At 40.7% G+C, this 15,912-nt stretch overlaps 1 protein-coding gene across 5 annotated transcripts in view; it reads right to left on the bottom strand.

Moving 5' to 3' along the window:
• Positions 1-15,912, bottom strand: part of LOC6042596 (titin) — a 144,631-nt gene that overhangs the window by 19,068 nt on the left and 109,651 nt on the right. For all 5 annotated transcript variants that reach the window (XM_038252084.1, XM_038252082.1, XM_038252083.1 and 2 more), the window contains 2 exons: positions 9,276-9,362; positions 8,529-9,171 (listed from right to left, as the gene is read on the bottom strand). In XM_038252084.1, coding sequence (XP_038108012.1) covers positions 8,529-9,171; positions 9,276-9,362 — 730 coding nt within the window. The remainder of the gene's footprint in view (positions 1-8,528; positions 9,172-9,275; positions 9,363-15,912) is intronic.

The following is a 15,912-nucleotide window of genomic DNA, read 5'->3' as shown; positions in this document are numbered from 1 at the left end:
GAACTGTCAAACTTTCTGTTCGTTTTTCTTTAAAAGCCGATTTGATTTACGGGTGCCACGATAGGGGAAATCTACCCATTTTAATCCTAATAAGCGGTCGTGTTTGAATGATGCTGGATAATCTAGAGTCTCCCTTGAATTTTACTAAAACCAAGTACACCAACGAGTAGAGCAAGTTTTTGTGAACATTTCTGTTTATTTTCACTTTCACTAAAAGTTATTCTATTTCTTTACCAAGCATTTAACAAAAAAAAAATTCCCAAGGGTATTCTAATCGAGGCGAATGAACTGGGCCACGCCCATTTTTCTAACATCGGCTTAATTCTTTTTTCATCCAACACTCTGTCGAGTTTTGCCATTTGCGCTGACAGTTCAAACGAACACTCACGAAAAGTGGCATTTATAGGGAAAGTTTCCTGGCATCGCTGGCTGTGCTGCTGGTGGTGTTGACGGCCAGCCCAAGGGTCATTCCACCTGAAGTGTGCAAAAAAAATGCAAATTTGAAAATTACCATCTCCGATTCTGCTCAAATTTGGCAGAGCTGTTGAGACTATCAAAACATGCAAAAATCCCGAATTTCATCCAAATCGGACCACCCCCTCCATTTTTGTACCCTCCCAAAAAATCGACTTTTTGGCGCTTTTTGAGCGAAACCCCTATCTTCAAACGACGATAACTCAGGAACCACAAATCTTAGAGGGTCGGTCTTAGACTCAATTTTGAAGGAAATTGGACGTAGAATCCATTACTGTGATCAAAATTTAGATTAAAATGTGTTTTCTACCTGTATTGCGCAATTGAAAACTTTAAATGGCCGTATCTCTAAACAGCTCTATTTATTTTTTAAATTTGACCTCACCATCGTATTCCCCGTCCGATTTTACATAAGAATCACTTATCGACAGAAAGGAATATTTTTCGTTCCAGAGAAATCGAATTTTAAAGTTTTAAGTATTTGAAATTACCTATAATATCTACACTCGCCGCATCTGCTAGAAGCACTCAGAAGTGCTGTTCAATAACTGCTACCTGGTTATTTATTGAATTAAGATTTCATCCCAAATAATCATTAGCAAATAAGGCAAAAATGTAATGTACACCACTGTAGGAAACTGCTGTATACGATGAATTTGTGTGCTAGCCCACAGTACAAAGCAAGAACGACACGCAATACAGGGCAGAATGGAATTCCCGCAGAGCTAGCAGGAAATTGTAATTGATCTTGTAACTTAAGAAAAAGTGTACGATACATTATCGTGTTAAAAATTATGAATTAATATGAATAAAACTCTCGTGAAGCATGATTAAGGAGGAGGATTTCTGGAAAGTATAAAACTGGAAAAAGGTAAGAAAATCACAACGATTAATCTGATTTATTATCTAGTTGTGTTATTATTAATCTTTTTTTTTGTTTGTCAATCATTTCGAAATCTTGGAATAGACGATACAGCTGCTATCCACATGTATCAGAAGTATATGGTATTGCTTTTGAAATTAAATGTATCAGAATGGAAAAAAAATCATCAATTATTCTGATGAAACATATTATAAAAATCGGTTCAATACGATCAATCTTTCAAACCCTAAGGCAGAATTTGGGGTTTTTGCTGAATGGCACTATTTCGCTACCGCACATGGCAAAAGCTCTAGAACCCATGAGAATTATTTCATCTACTACAGCCAGCTCTACATTTGTTCTCGTTTCAAATAAAAGAAATAATTTGAGAAAGTGGGAAGAAATGAGGAATTAGAAAAAATATGAAAATAATAGAATAATGATAAATTTTCGAAAACTCTCGTGAAGCATGATTAAGGAGGAGGATTTCTGGAAAGTATAAAACTGGAAAAAGGTAAGAAAATCACAACGATTAATCTGATTTATTATCTAGTTGTGTTATTATTCAGTTGTGTTCATTTCGACACCGTCCGAAGAATAATCTTTTTTTTGTTTGTCAATCATTTCGAAATCTTGGAATAGACGATACAGCTGCTATCCACATGTATCAGAAGTATATGGTATTGCTTTTGTAATTAAATGTACCAGAATGGAAAAAAAATCATCAATTATTCTGATGAAACATATTATATAAATCGGTTCAATATGATCAATCTTTCAAACCCTAAGGCAGAATTTGGGGTTTTTGCTGAATGGCACTGTTCGGAGCGGACTGTTGATTTTGCACTTCAAACTTCCGGCGGACTTGGGGAACCAGTTTGGGAGGGTCGGAAATACGCAAGCAAACAGAAAAACACTTAACTTTCTCTAAACTATTCTATTAACTAACACATAACTTATTTTAGAGGTTAAATAAGGTTTCCTTCCGACGATCGCGACGAGGTGACTTTACGTCCGACCGGTTCGGCTGCTTGCGATAGACTTGCTCGTTTCGCGCACATTTCTCGTTCTCTCCTCCTTCGTTGCGCGCCAAAATCTTCTCTCACGATTGTCGTCGTGCGTCGTTCGTTCTCCCTTTCACTCTCTCGGTCAGGCCGTCGTCAACGGCGCGTTGTTGCCGCGCACGTCGTTTCGCGCGATCCCTTCCTCTCTTTACGGCGTCGTCGTCGACGCGCTGTTGCCAGCTCTGTCTCGCTTGCTGCCGAGCACACGTCGTTGCGCGCGTCTTTTCCGCTGTTGGCAACGACGCAGGCTGGGTTGCCACCTTCGTGGCAGTTGTCATCACAGCAAGCGCAGTGCTGCCAAAACCAAACCAAATTTTCTTCGAGCTGGCGCTGTCAGGCTCGAACATCCTCCACCCGCGAAGAACTGCCGTTGTTCTCCAGGCGATCCAGAGGTCACTATTTCGCCTCCCAGGTTTGGCCGTAAGTTAACCAGGTGAGTGTTCTTCTACTTCTTCGTCGGGCGCTCTTGGGAATCGCAAGTCGATGCGAACCCTTTTCGCCCTGTTCTCCAAAACCGGGCTTAACTTCGTTGCATTCTTACAGGGTGTGCCGGTCAGCGCAGTTGACAGTCGCAGGGGCTGCCAAAAGGCCTGGCCGACCCGTGGGGTGTGCTCCAGTGCTTGTTGATGCTTGCCGATTGTAGGAAACCGGCATCTTGTTCTGCTTCCACTTGGACCATCTCCAGTGCCTTCAGGTGATGCTCGCTTCAGTGGGTCGGCGTTTACCGACCGCTCGTGTGGACCGAGTCCTCCAGTGCCACTCTTCTTCCTTGCCGGTGCTGCAGCTACTGAATGTTTCGAGCACTCATAGCTCGGCTGTGTGGCAACTGCAGCAGCCTTGTGCGGCGCCGAGGCCGCCCTTGTACGCACCGTTACTCCTCCACATGCGTTTATAGTCTTCTCAAGTACGCTGAGTGCAGCAGAGCGCTGCGTCGTGGGACCTTGAACCTTGTGTCCTTGGTCAGGAATCGCTCGGCTTGAAAAGCCAGCGTCTTCTTCGAATGTTCTCAGCATCACGTGGAACGGCAGGTAAACTTGCTTCAAATTCGTTGGATCACTCACCTCACTTGCTTCCTTGTAGATTCCAACTTCTCGTGCGCAGGCTTCGGTGTGCTGCTCCAACTTGGGTCGATCCTCAAACTCCGTGCCTTGAATCAGGACCGCTTCTTCGTGTGCTGCGCCACTTCCAATCGTGCCGTCCAAGACCTGGCTGAAGCTCGTCTCGCGCAGAGCCACAAAGTTGACTCTGACGGCGAGTAGAACTCCAGCAGGAATCATCGATGTGTCGGAACGTGGCTGCATCTGCTCGACGCCAGCCATCTCGTTCGCGTTGTGTCCGTCCAGAGTGTTTTTCGTCAAGTGTGTATCGAACTTACTTGGGATCAATAAACCATGGCAGGGGTTTGGGCTGCAGGGTTCGTCTCGAAAGTCCGCGACGGCTGACAGCGCGTCCGGCGCTAGATGTCCAGAGGAGCTGGCCTCTGGCGTCCCTTGACTCGCTTTGGCTTGTTGTGGAGCACCAGGTTGTTCCACCTTCGTTTGTGTTGTCGGTTGCTTGGGGTTTCTCCGGTACTCGGCGTGCAGCAGGGTGTGGTGCCGCTTCTTGCACGTCGCGCACGCTCCGGTGGACACACACTGCGCCGAGGTATGTCCCGTCCGGAGGCAGTTGAAGCAGAGGCGCTTCTCTTTTGTCTTGAACAGCCGCTCGGGGACTGTCTTCTCCAAGAATTGCGGACATTCCCAGCTCTTGTGCTGGCCAAGTCCGCACATGTCACACGTTTGTGCCGGATCCTCCACGTCAGCGATCTTGTTCGTCTCGATGACGGGCTGCTCAGTCTTGGCGTTCTCGGACCGTTCACCATGCTGGATGGTAAACTTCGGTTGATCACTGTCCAGCAGCTCTTCCAGCTGCTTCCAGGAACTCTTCGGGGTTTCGTCGATGGCCATCACGTTGGTGCATCCGACGATCTTAGCTGTTGTTGGGTTCGTTGTCTCGTCCACCCATTGTGGTACACCAGGCGTGTACGCGATTCTTCGTCGTGTGGGCTGGCCTACTTCTAGCAGCTTCTCTTCGATGACCGTCAGGACCTCTGTGTGCAGGTCGTCGAAGGCGTCGTAGAGGGCATCTTGCTCGTCCCGTGATGTTGACGGAACCATGCCAAGGATCTGCCCGTACGCCGTGTGGTACGCATCGTACGCGGCTTCTACCTCCTTCTGACACGTCTTCAACGCTGCCCATGTGAGCGTCGTGGCATCTTCCAAGCTATCAAGAATAGTGGTGAGCTTACCTTGAGCCTGCTCACGCTGGTGGACGACGTCGTTGAAACGCTCCATCTCCGCCAGCTCCTTTACACTGCTCGCTCCGCAGGGGATCATTCAGTGCACTTAGTGACCGGACTTGCCGCCGGTCTTCTTCTTCGGTGTGGCCGCCTTCTCCGAGTTCACCAGCCTCTCCGGTGACTTCCTCGGGCGAAGCGCTTTGGCCACCGATGCTACAGTGGCGGAGCACTGAGCTCGGAACGGCTGCTGGAACCGTTCGCTTTCACTTCACTTTGCGTCGAACATCCGGAACCACTTTCCAGAACGTTCTTCGCGTTTTCCGGAACCACTTTCGCGGAAGTCTTGTCACTGCAAGCGTCTTCACTTCCGGACCAAGTTCGCAGAAGGGTTTCGTCTCTGCCTGCAACTTCCGCTTCTTCTTCTCTGGAGTCGACGCGTCCTTGCTCAGCGCCGCTCCCGGGAATTATTGCAGGCACTTTATGGCAGTTTCCGGCACAAGAGGGACACCAACGATCGGACCCAGCGTCCGAACCAAGCACGGAAATCAGCCAAGTCTGAAATCACGGTACTTGGGGGAACTTTGTGTCCTCTTGGCCGGAACTTCACTTCACTTGAACCTTCTTTCCGGAACCTTTTTCCGGCTTCAGAAGGTTCTGGACGCATCCAAGATGGCGTCGCTTAGCACTTTTTACACTTGCTCTTCGGACGCATTCTGGTCGATTCCAAAATGGCGTCGCCTTTTTCACTCTGAGCACTTTTTTCCAGTCACCACGCTTCAGCCAAGATGGCGTCCGTTTTCACTCTTCTTCGTGGCGACTTATTCCACGTTGTGGGCCTTGTGCCCACTTGCCGCGATAGAATCGACCCTCCGCCTTTTCTCCTTCACTTTCCCCGCAAATCCCGGCACTTCTAGTTCAATTTATCCGGGTCGTTTGGACCATGTTCGGAGCGGACTGTAGATTTTGCACTTCAAACTTCCGGCGGACTTGGGGAACCAGTTTGGGAGGGTCGGAAATACGCAAGCAAACAGAAAAACACTTAACTTTCTCTAAACTATTCTATTAACTAACACATAACTTATTTTAGAGGTTAAATAAGGTTTCCTTCCGACGATCGCGACGAGGTGACTTTACGTCCGACCGGTTCGGCTGCTTGCGATAGACTTAAATCTTCACTTGTTCCGACGCACAGGCCCGTCTTCGTCGTCCTCTTTCGTTGCGCGCCAAAACTCCTCCACGAACATCTTCGTGCGTCGTTCGTTCTCCCTTTCACTCTCTCGGTCAGGCCGTCGTCAACGGCGCGTTGTTGCCGCGCACGTCGTTTCGCGCGATCCCTTCCTCTCTTTACGGCGTCGTCGTCGACGCGCTGTTGCCAGCTCTGTCTCGCTTGCTGCCGAGCACACGTCGTTGCGCGCGTCTTTTCCGCTGTTGGCAACGACGCAGGCTGGGTTGCCACCTTCGTGGCAGTTGTCATCACAGCAAGCGCAGTGCTGCCAAAACCAAACCAAATTTTCTTCGAGCTGGCGCTGTCAGGCTCGAACAGGCACTATTTCGCTACCGCACATGGCAAAAGCTCTAGAACCCATGAGAATTATTTCATCTACTACAGCCAGCTCTACATTTGTTCTCGTTTCAAATAAAAGAAATAATTTGAGAAAGTGGGAAGAAATGAGGAATTAGAAAAAATATGAAAATAATAGAATAATGAAAATTTTTTCGAAAATTGTATCGTAAAAACTCTGTAGTATTTGCAAATAAATATTAAAAGTTCAAATTTTACTTAATATGGTTCAATGACACTGAGATCAGGAAAAATAGTGCATTAAAAATTACCCAATAAATATTCCTTAAACAAAAAATAGATTGTTCAAGGTATTGATTATCTCAAAATCGTATAAAATTGAAAAAATAATTCATCTTACAGAACACCAGGTAGTTATTATTGATCAGCACGACTGAGTGTTTCTAGAAGATGCGGCGAGTGTAGATATTATAGGTAATTTCAAATACTTAAAACTTTAAAATTCGATATCTCTGGAACGAAAAATATTCCTTTCTGTCGATAAGTGATTCTTATGTAAAATCGGACGGAGAATACGATGGTGAGGTCAAATTTGAAAAATAAACAGGGCTGTTTTGAGATACGGCCATTTTAAGTTTTCAATTGCGCAATACAAATAGAAAACATATTTTAATCTAATTTTTTATCGCGGTAATGGATTCTACGTCCAATTTCCTTCAAAATTGAGTCTAAGACCGACCCTCTAAGATTTGTGGTTCCTGAGTTATCGTCGTTTGAAGATAGGGGTTTCGCTCAAAAAGCGCCAAAAAGTCGATTTTTTGGGAGGGTACAAAAATGGAGGGGGTGGTCCGATTTGGATGAAATTCGGGATTTTTGCATGTTTTGATAGTCTCAACAGCTCTGCCAAATTTGAGCAGAATCGGAGATGGTAATTTTCAAATGGTGTTCCGCTTCAGGTGGAATGACCCATACATAACCTCAAAGGGCGGAAATTTCAATCGACATTCTTCGCTCTGATCTGTTACTCAACACTAGGTGTCGCATGTCGTTTGGCTCTTGAACGGCAATACATGTGCACGTAGATAACTCTATAGAGTTATCTACGTGCGCATGTATTGCGTCTACGTACACGAAAAAGATTGAGGTTAAATTTTGTATCTGCCAGCAAAACAAATGGGGTGCTAGTGTGCGTGAGCTCGGGCTAAGATAACTCTATTGTTTGCATCAAGACACTGTGACGAGAAGTTTGTAATTTTTGGGTTAAATTATGTTCTTTTCGCTGGGTCTAGAACTAGGTCTAGAAAGCCTTATATTGTCCGTTTCTCTCGAAGGTACACGCCGCGCGGCATTTCAGAATGTGCCGCAGACACTGTTGCCAGCGATTTTCTGCACTTTTGGTGCAATAAAAAACATTCCCGACAACAATGCCATGCAATTCGAAGAAGAAGATCAACAAAACGCACAGCATGGGATTTGACAGCGCGCATTTGCCGAAAGTGTGGCGCGTCGTTTCGAGGCTGGTATGCCGCGTGTCTTTTTCGGGAATACGCGCAATAGAATATAATTATATATACACGCCGAAAAATAAGGCATACTTGAATCAACAAATCGTTTTGTTGATTTGAAAATCAAGATTTTTGTTGAATCAACTCTAAACGTCAAAGCAACTTTTTCCAAAATAACAAAAGATTTTTGTGGAATTGAGAAAATCAAGGTTTTTTTAACGCAAAATCGGCGTTGATTATATTCAATAAAAATTTTGTTGAATCAAACCTCGTACAGGCTGATTCTACAAAATATTTTTCTGCGTGTAGAATTTAAATCCAAGATGGCGGCCAAAATTGCAACATGGAGTTAAACTTTTCGAAGTGCCGTGTTAAAATCCTGAGCGTATTTCAATTACGAAAATTTTGGTACCCTAACATGTATATGTCATCGCCGAAATTTTTAAGTTATCGCCGTTTTAGTGAAAAAAGTCGATTTTTTCCCGTTTTCGTCATTTTTCCATTTTTGCGCGTGGCGCGTCGAAAAACTCAGTTTTTATTTTCAACAAATCGTATCTCAGAGTATCGAAAACATAACTTCAGCTAAAATCGGATGAAATGGCGCGGAGATGATTTAAAAAAAAGTGGTTTTTGCGAAAATCGACGAAAATTGCCATTTTTCGGACCACCCTAACACGGCGTAGGTCACCCTAATGGCCAAACAAAAAATACGGGTCTAATTATATCGGCCAAGGAACCCCCAGAAAAAATTTGAGCCCGATCGGAGAACTTTTTTTTCGAATCATGCTGTTTTCGTGGGTAAGTATAATAAGTTTTCACTCACCTTGTTCTTCCACCGGTTGTTTATCACAAGTGATTGGAGAGTTGTTGTCGAATGGATCTTCATTTTGCATTTTTGTATAATACTTTTCATGGCTATTATCAACCTTTTCTGTATAACCGGCTGCTTCAGATGATGAATCGTTGACTAGTCCGCTATCAAGTGGTTTATCCTCATCATCATGAGTCTGTTTTTCTCCATTTGTAATTCCTAATGTTTCTAAGGCGTCGATGATTTTATTATCAACTACTAATTCAGAGTCAATTTCGCATTTCGCTGTTCCGGTTTCGTCCATAAGCTCGTCCTTAACACTTTGTTGTTGGCCGTTATATTCATCAAATTGATCATCATTGAATGGATTGGTGTTTGAAAGGAACTCCTTGTGCTGGCCCGACAGATGTTCAATGATTTTATTTTCGAGCGAAAATGGCTTCACGCCATTTGATACCTCCGAACTGAAAGCATGATCTTCTTGGAGCATGTTGGGAGTTTTAGCGACGTTGGCATCGTCCACTGCATCTACGTCAGTTTCTGGGCCAAAGTCATCGTCAAATCGATGTTTTGTTTCTAGTAAGTCACTAGTCGTTTGGTCGATTTTGAAGTCAGCGTTGGTGTTGCTCTTGAGGAGGTCCATAGGATTTGCAACCTAATATAAAAAAATGTTTGAATTTGCAGCTTAATTTCACTAATCTTTAGTTTATCAAAAAAAAAAAAGCCACAAAACAATTTTTTTTTTTCGTTTATAAATACCTTGTTTTCATCTTCCAGAAATGAATCCTTCACAACTTTTGGGTTAGTGTATTCGTGATTCGTATCGTAGGTTTTGAAATGTGATGTCTGAAATGCATACAAAATGACCTCATTAGGGCGTAATTTTAAAAATTTGGTTTCAAGGAGATGAAACATTTTAAAAATTAGTACTTAGATAACAAAGATGGCAAGAGAATCTGAATTGGATCACATGTTTAGTTTTACGATACTTATATTGTTATCTCTATCGAAAAATTAAATGTGAGGGTGTGTGCGTGAAATATGGAGTTAAACTTTTCAAAGTGCCGTGGTAATCTTCACGGCAACTTCACTTTTAATTTCTCAATACAATCATATTTAAAGATTTATTTCAAAAGTTACTATACACATAAAGACTATATTCATTATGTGTATTATAGTAACTTTTGAAATAAAACTCTAAATCATAGCTTATACTGCCCATGTTCGCATAAACGTCCCACATGCAAAAACAGCAAGCTAAGAATCGCATTTGAAGTTTGTCCCAAACATAAGGCTTCGTGTTAAAAGTAGTAAATCTTTCCCAGTTCCTAAGGGGAACACCTTAGAGAGTGCCTTAGGTTAGATGACGCCTAGCACTCTTCTTGTCATTTATTAACATTTGTAATGCAGTGTCTTGCGAACCTTCGAGGTGAACGGACACTAGAGCTGCGGTATTTTTACTACCTAAGCTCAGAGTTATTTCAAACAAAATTCACAGCCTATTTAAAGACTACCTGAGTTATTTTCCAAAATTCTAAACAGGGTGGCCACCTCGGGAAAAAACCGGGAAAAACCCGGGAATTTATTCCACCGGGAGAAAACCGGGAAAAACTCGGGAATTCGACTGACAAACCGGGAAAATATTTTAAGTTTAGTTAAAATTCGACAAATTCCTCTTAAATGACTTCAACGTATACTTTTCTCTATTAGAATATTATTCTAGTTATTCTTAATGAAGAATTCGGGAAAATGATGTATGAATTTGTGTAATAGACTCAAGCTACTAGGCTTTGGTTGTTTTTTTTGTTGAGTATTCCATGATATATTTCTTTGGCGAGGGGGGAGAAGCAACTACGATTACCACTACACCACCGGACCCGGTTTAAAAAAAACAAATGTTGGATAAGCTGCAATTCTTCCAATCATGTTCACGGTTCAATAGAAAATTTACTCAGCGCTATGATTTTTGAAGTCTTATTTCAATAAGTATTGAATTTCATAAGCACAATAAACAATTTTTTTTTTATTATGTATTTCAATATCAACTTGAGGGTGCACAGCAGCCAAGGAAGTTGTTGTTATTTTATTCCAAAATAGTCAAACTTACGGATTTAACCCTTCAACAATATGATTGTAAAAAGAGTCAAAATCTAGACAGTAACTTAAGGGAATAAATAACCGATAGTTCCCATAATTTCGAAGATACTAACATTTGCGTACCGAAAATCGTATGGCAAAAAGCTTAGCACCTGTGCGCCGTAAAAAATTAAGAATACAGTTCAGACTCGATTATCCGTAGGCCTCGGAAAAAAATAAAAAAATATTAATATTGAAATAAAAAGCCACAGTTTCAACATTTGCATGGAAAAAGTGTTTTAAAATGCATTTTACACTCGTTCAGTTGTTTTGCAATCATTAGTTTTCAAATAATGTAAAATTTGACGAAAAAAAAATTTAGCGAAAAAAAATAATAAACATTGAAAGTTTTCAAAAATTCTAATGATTTATAAACCAACCCAAACATGCTAAAATGATTCTGAACGCAGGTGAATGGATCTAAAATTGATTTCAGTTGATTCCACTTGAATTTTCATTATAATTTTGAAGTTTTTAAAAAAATAAAATTTGCCCCTTGATTTTTCGGGCCAATTATGAAGTGGGGAGACAAAAACTTTAAATAAAATCTGTACCAGCCTTAACTATTTTAAAATGATTTAGAATTATGAAATCCAAGATGGCGGCCAAAATGGCTGAAATGAAATATTGAAAAAATGCATTTTTAAATTTAATAGGCAATCAACCACACAACAGTGACTAAAATTAAGTCGCTGAACTCGAATTTGATGTTAGTAAAGTAAAGAAGTAAGAAAATAAAAAAATACAAATTGTTTTTTACTGTTCAAATCTTCGGATAATCGAGACGGACTGTTTACAATTTTTACTGTAAAAAATTTGGTGGAATTTCAAAAATCTGTTTTCAGTAGTATTTTATAAGATGATTTTTGGCTTTCTCAGTCAAACAAATTATTAAGGACAAATTTCTATGAAACTTTTTGCTTGTGTTTTTTAATCAGATTTGATTACTTTTGTATAATTTTAAAATGTCGGAAATATTTGGTATTTAAGATATTTTTATATAATTATTTGGGAATCTTTAAACATCCTATCAAATTGTGCTCAAATTCAGAACATTTGAAAAAATATCTTTCTTTTAAAATTTATTTTAAGATTGTAATCTAAATTTTTAATAAAATTTTCAGATATTTTAAAATAACAATATTTTCAGAGTTCAACTGCATAATGGTCATTTCAATACAAACAGTCACTTTTTATTTTTATTCAAACACAAAAATTTAGTTTTTGTTGGGTTTTATTTAATTCTCATCTGAAAAATCCGTCAAAAAAAGATTAACTGAATTTTGACTGTTTCGGTTGTGTTGTTCAGAAAATCGCAACACGATCAATTGATTTTTACCATTCTGTGTTACTCAAAATTTAAAAACATCCAAACATGATTATTTTTTTTTTTTTTTTAAATTTTTCAAAGGATGTATCGATAATCATGTTTATGTTAGCGCGATCTGGGAGTCGCGATGAGGGGTTGAAGTACAGGCCAACTCAGAGGGTTGGCAAAAAATGTTTAAAGTTACCGATTGTTTAAATATATGGCACTTTTTCTCTGGAAGAATCGTTTTTCTTGAATTTACAAAAGCTTTTTCAAAGAAAAATAAAGAGTATTTGCATAAATGTTGTTGTCTTTTGCAAATCTTTTCTACCCATACTCATACCCAACATTGTAAATGCTATTTCCTGCTTTCCAGTAATAATTTATGTAATTCTGAAATTTGATACAAAACGATTTTTCATTGATTTTAAGTTAAGAAAAATTAAGTAGCATGGATATGAAAAATCACAAGCATTATGGAAATTAAGGATTTGGACTAAAATCTGTTAAAAACGGCTTCTTACTTTTTGTAATCAATTTGAAAGCTTTCTTGAGAAATAAAAATATTGAACCAAATGTATACGTTGTGTATGCGTTCAAAAAGTATTTTGATACTAACGTCAGTCTATCGAGGAATTAAAAGTGAGAGTGTGTGCGTGTAACATGGAGTTAAACTTTTTGAAAAGCCTTGGTTAGCTTCACAGCAACTTCACAGAAAGTTTAACTCCATGTTGCGTGTAGAGTCCTAATTATTCTCTGTGTCTCGCTCCGTGCGCACAACTATTGTTTTGTGATGGCCTTCCACCCGTCCGCCCGCTAGCCATCGATTCATCGCGTCTGTCCGTACGACTCACAATTATTCCCACTGCTCAGGCCGGTGGCTTACTAACAATAATCCACCACGCGCTCTTCTGTCATAATCCGCAATAACACGGAGAAAAAAGAGTTCCCAAAATCGTGAACAAGCGTTCATGAAAATGGGAACCACGAACAAAGTGTTCAAATTTTATGGTACGTTTTTCAAAATCGAACACTTCAAACACTTTGTTCGAGGTTCCCATTTTCATGAACGCTTGTTCACGATTTTGGGAACTCTTTTTTCTCCGTGAATGCATGGGTTGCATACAAGGTGTGATGCAAGCGCGATATACGCATGTAAGTTTGACTTGTGTCGCATAGGACCCTACATTGCGATTTGACAGTTCGATAAAAAAAAAACATTGGAATTTGATTTAAAACTATATGGAAGAATTCCTTCTGGCCTCGGGAGAAAACCGGGAAAAAACCGGGAAATTGAAAATCCAAATCTGGTGGCCACCCTGGACTAACCCCACCTGAAATTTTGTTGTAAAAAAAACGTATAGCAAGCCGGGCGTGTAGACAGACGTGTTTTTTTTTCTGCTGTCGTTTTTCAACCATCAGTTTTTAGAAAAAAAAGTTTTGAAATAAACGCGAACATTTTTGGATATGGCCAGAGGTTTCGGAATTTGCGGAGATTACTTGGTGGTTCCTGTGGATCCTGTGGAGAAGCTCGATTTTTCAAACAGATGCCATCCGTATAAAAAAGCGTGACTTCTTCCACACCATCGGACCAGGCTCCTTCAAGACTGTAACAGGACGGCTGAATTTATGAAGCGATCATGAGAAGAATCGCTCCTGTGGATTCTGTCAAGCTTCTGACAGAACTTGCAGCTGCGGACAGTCAAGCATTTTTTAAGCAATCTTTGAAGATCGCAAGCTGAAGAACTGAAGATTAGCTGCTGGAAACTGGACTGGTGCAGAGATTTCAAGAATAAAAATTTCTGTTTTTGAACACCGGTGAGCACGTTCCTTTTCTATGTCAAAAACTCGAACACATATTCTAACATACATCCCTAGGGGTTAATCACTTCGAGTATACTGCATACGCGTATCATACGCACATAATATTCTCATTATCTGCATACCGTATTGACGATATAGACCCCATATTCGTCGCATATGAGGTTATATCTACCCAAATATCAGCGTGGATATCATACGCGCATAATATTCAAGCAGTATTCCTAGGTTGCATACCGTATCGACTCCAATATTGGCTTCATATTGGTGCAGTATCAGAAGTGAATTGCCCTTTGATACATCCACATCACTGAAGACAAACAACGCAATCTTCACTAAATACGTGGTAGGGTACTACCCCAGTCGTTCGCTGTGAGTGTTCGATTGCCGGCACTCTGTTGAAGGTTCGGCTGTGGGTAGTATGCTTATTAATTTTGCGACATCTCATACCCTTAATGTCGTGACGGTTAAACAAGGGCGTCTGTGTGATGTGTCCCTACACCTGTTACAAATTTCCGTTGCTTTGGGGATGGGATGGGAAATTTCTTTTGATATAAGCACTGGTATTTGTAACAACAAAATTCGTACAAAAAACATATGTATGTGGGTGTACAGATTACTGAACATAAGATGACGAACTGTTTGATTAAGCGAACACCTGTGAACTGGACCAAGCCGCCGGCGGGTATGAGAATTATTCATTCATTCATTCATTTAACCCCACCTGAAATTTTGTTGTATTTTACAAACGAAGCCATCTTTTTAAGAGAACTTTGCTTGCAAAATGCGTCAAAACAAAGGTAAACGCAAATCTTCTGAAGATTTGGTCGTTACGTCGGTGAAGCGTTTGAACGCTAAATCGGCTAACGGAAACAGAAAAAGAAAACAGCCTCATCCGAGGTCTGATTCTGATTCTGAAAGTAAGGTCAATTCTCCAATTCCATTAGCAAACAGTTTCGGTGTTTTATCCGAAACTGTTGACAAGGATCCTTCTCCTCGTACTGAGCCTTCTGCCGTTGAGAAACGAGTAAAGGCTCCGTCAATTGTAGTGACTTCCGTCTCCGATTTGGCCAGCTTTCGAACGCAACTGAAGAATTGCAAGGAAACTTGCAATTTGAAGGTTTCGTTCCAGCTTGGTCGAAGAGGAGAATATCGCTTGTTGACGGTATCTTTACAAGATCACCAAACTTTTGTTGGTTATTCGAAAAACCACAAACACAATTTCTACACGTATGAGACCAAGAATGCTCGTCCATTCAAGGCGGTCCTGAAAGGTCTTTCCAACGACTTGGCGGTGGATGAGATCAAAAACGAACTTAAGGTGTTGCTCGGCTTTGCCCCATCCCAAGTAATACCAATGAAGAAAAAATCAAACGGAAATATGTCTCGCTTTGGTTTGACTTCTTAAACCAAAAAGTCATCACATTATAAAGATGAATGAGGTAAATTTAAAGTGGGAGGATCAAGTGAAATATCTTCAACTTGCTTTTGACAAAAACCTTACTTACAAGGATCACATTGAAAGTATCGTTTTCGTTTTCGTTTTACGGAGCAAGGTGGGGGACGCGGCCTCAAGTCAGTCCAAGTCCGGTTTCTTGTGGAAAAAAGGCTAGTGGCCGAACTAGTATTGCATACAAAATGAACACCACCGGAAGATATAGGGGATCGGGAGAAGGAAGGTGAAATAAAATTAGTGTAGGTGTGAGTAGTAAGAACTTGGATGACTTGAGCAGTTACGTTAATCTAACTTTAAAACTGAATAAAGGAAATCTGAAATTATGATTTAATCTAAAATTAATTTGAGATTTATACAAAGGGAACCTATGATGTATTTCAAATTTAAAGGAAATCAAATAAATTTACTGGAAAATTAAAGATGAAAACTAACTTGTCAATGGAACATAAATCTTGTGGCCTTTATTCCTGGAAAACTAACTAACTTGAATCAACCTCAACTAAACTGTCTGAAAGTAACTTGAATCTCAACTCCCCGAAATTTTAACTACAAAACCAAACATTTCTTTACCTAGTTTTAAAACCTGGCTGGCTGCTTCCAAAAACTATAAACATTAATGAAACGTTCATATTTTACAAGTTGAACAGTCGTTGTTAAGATGACTATTTCGTGCC

This window comes from Culex quinquefasciatus, chromosome 2, assembly GCF_015732765.1.
Source record: "Culex quinquefasciatus strain JHB chromosome 2, VPISU_Cqui_1.0_pri_paternal, whole genome shotgun sequence".
NCBI lineage: Eukaryota > Metazoa > Arthropoda > Insecta > Diptera > Culicidae > Culex > Culex quinquefasciatus.
This window is presented reverse-complemented; position numbering and strand designations above follow the sequence as displayed.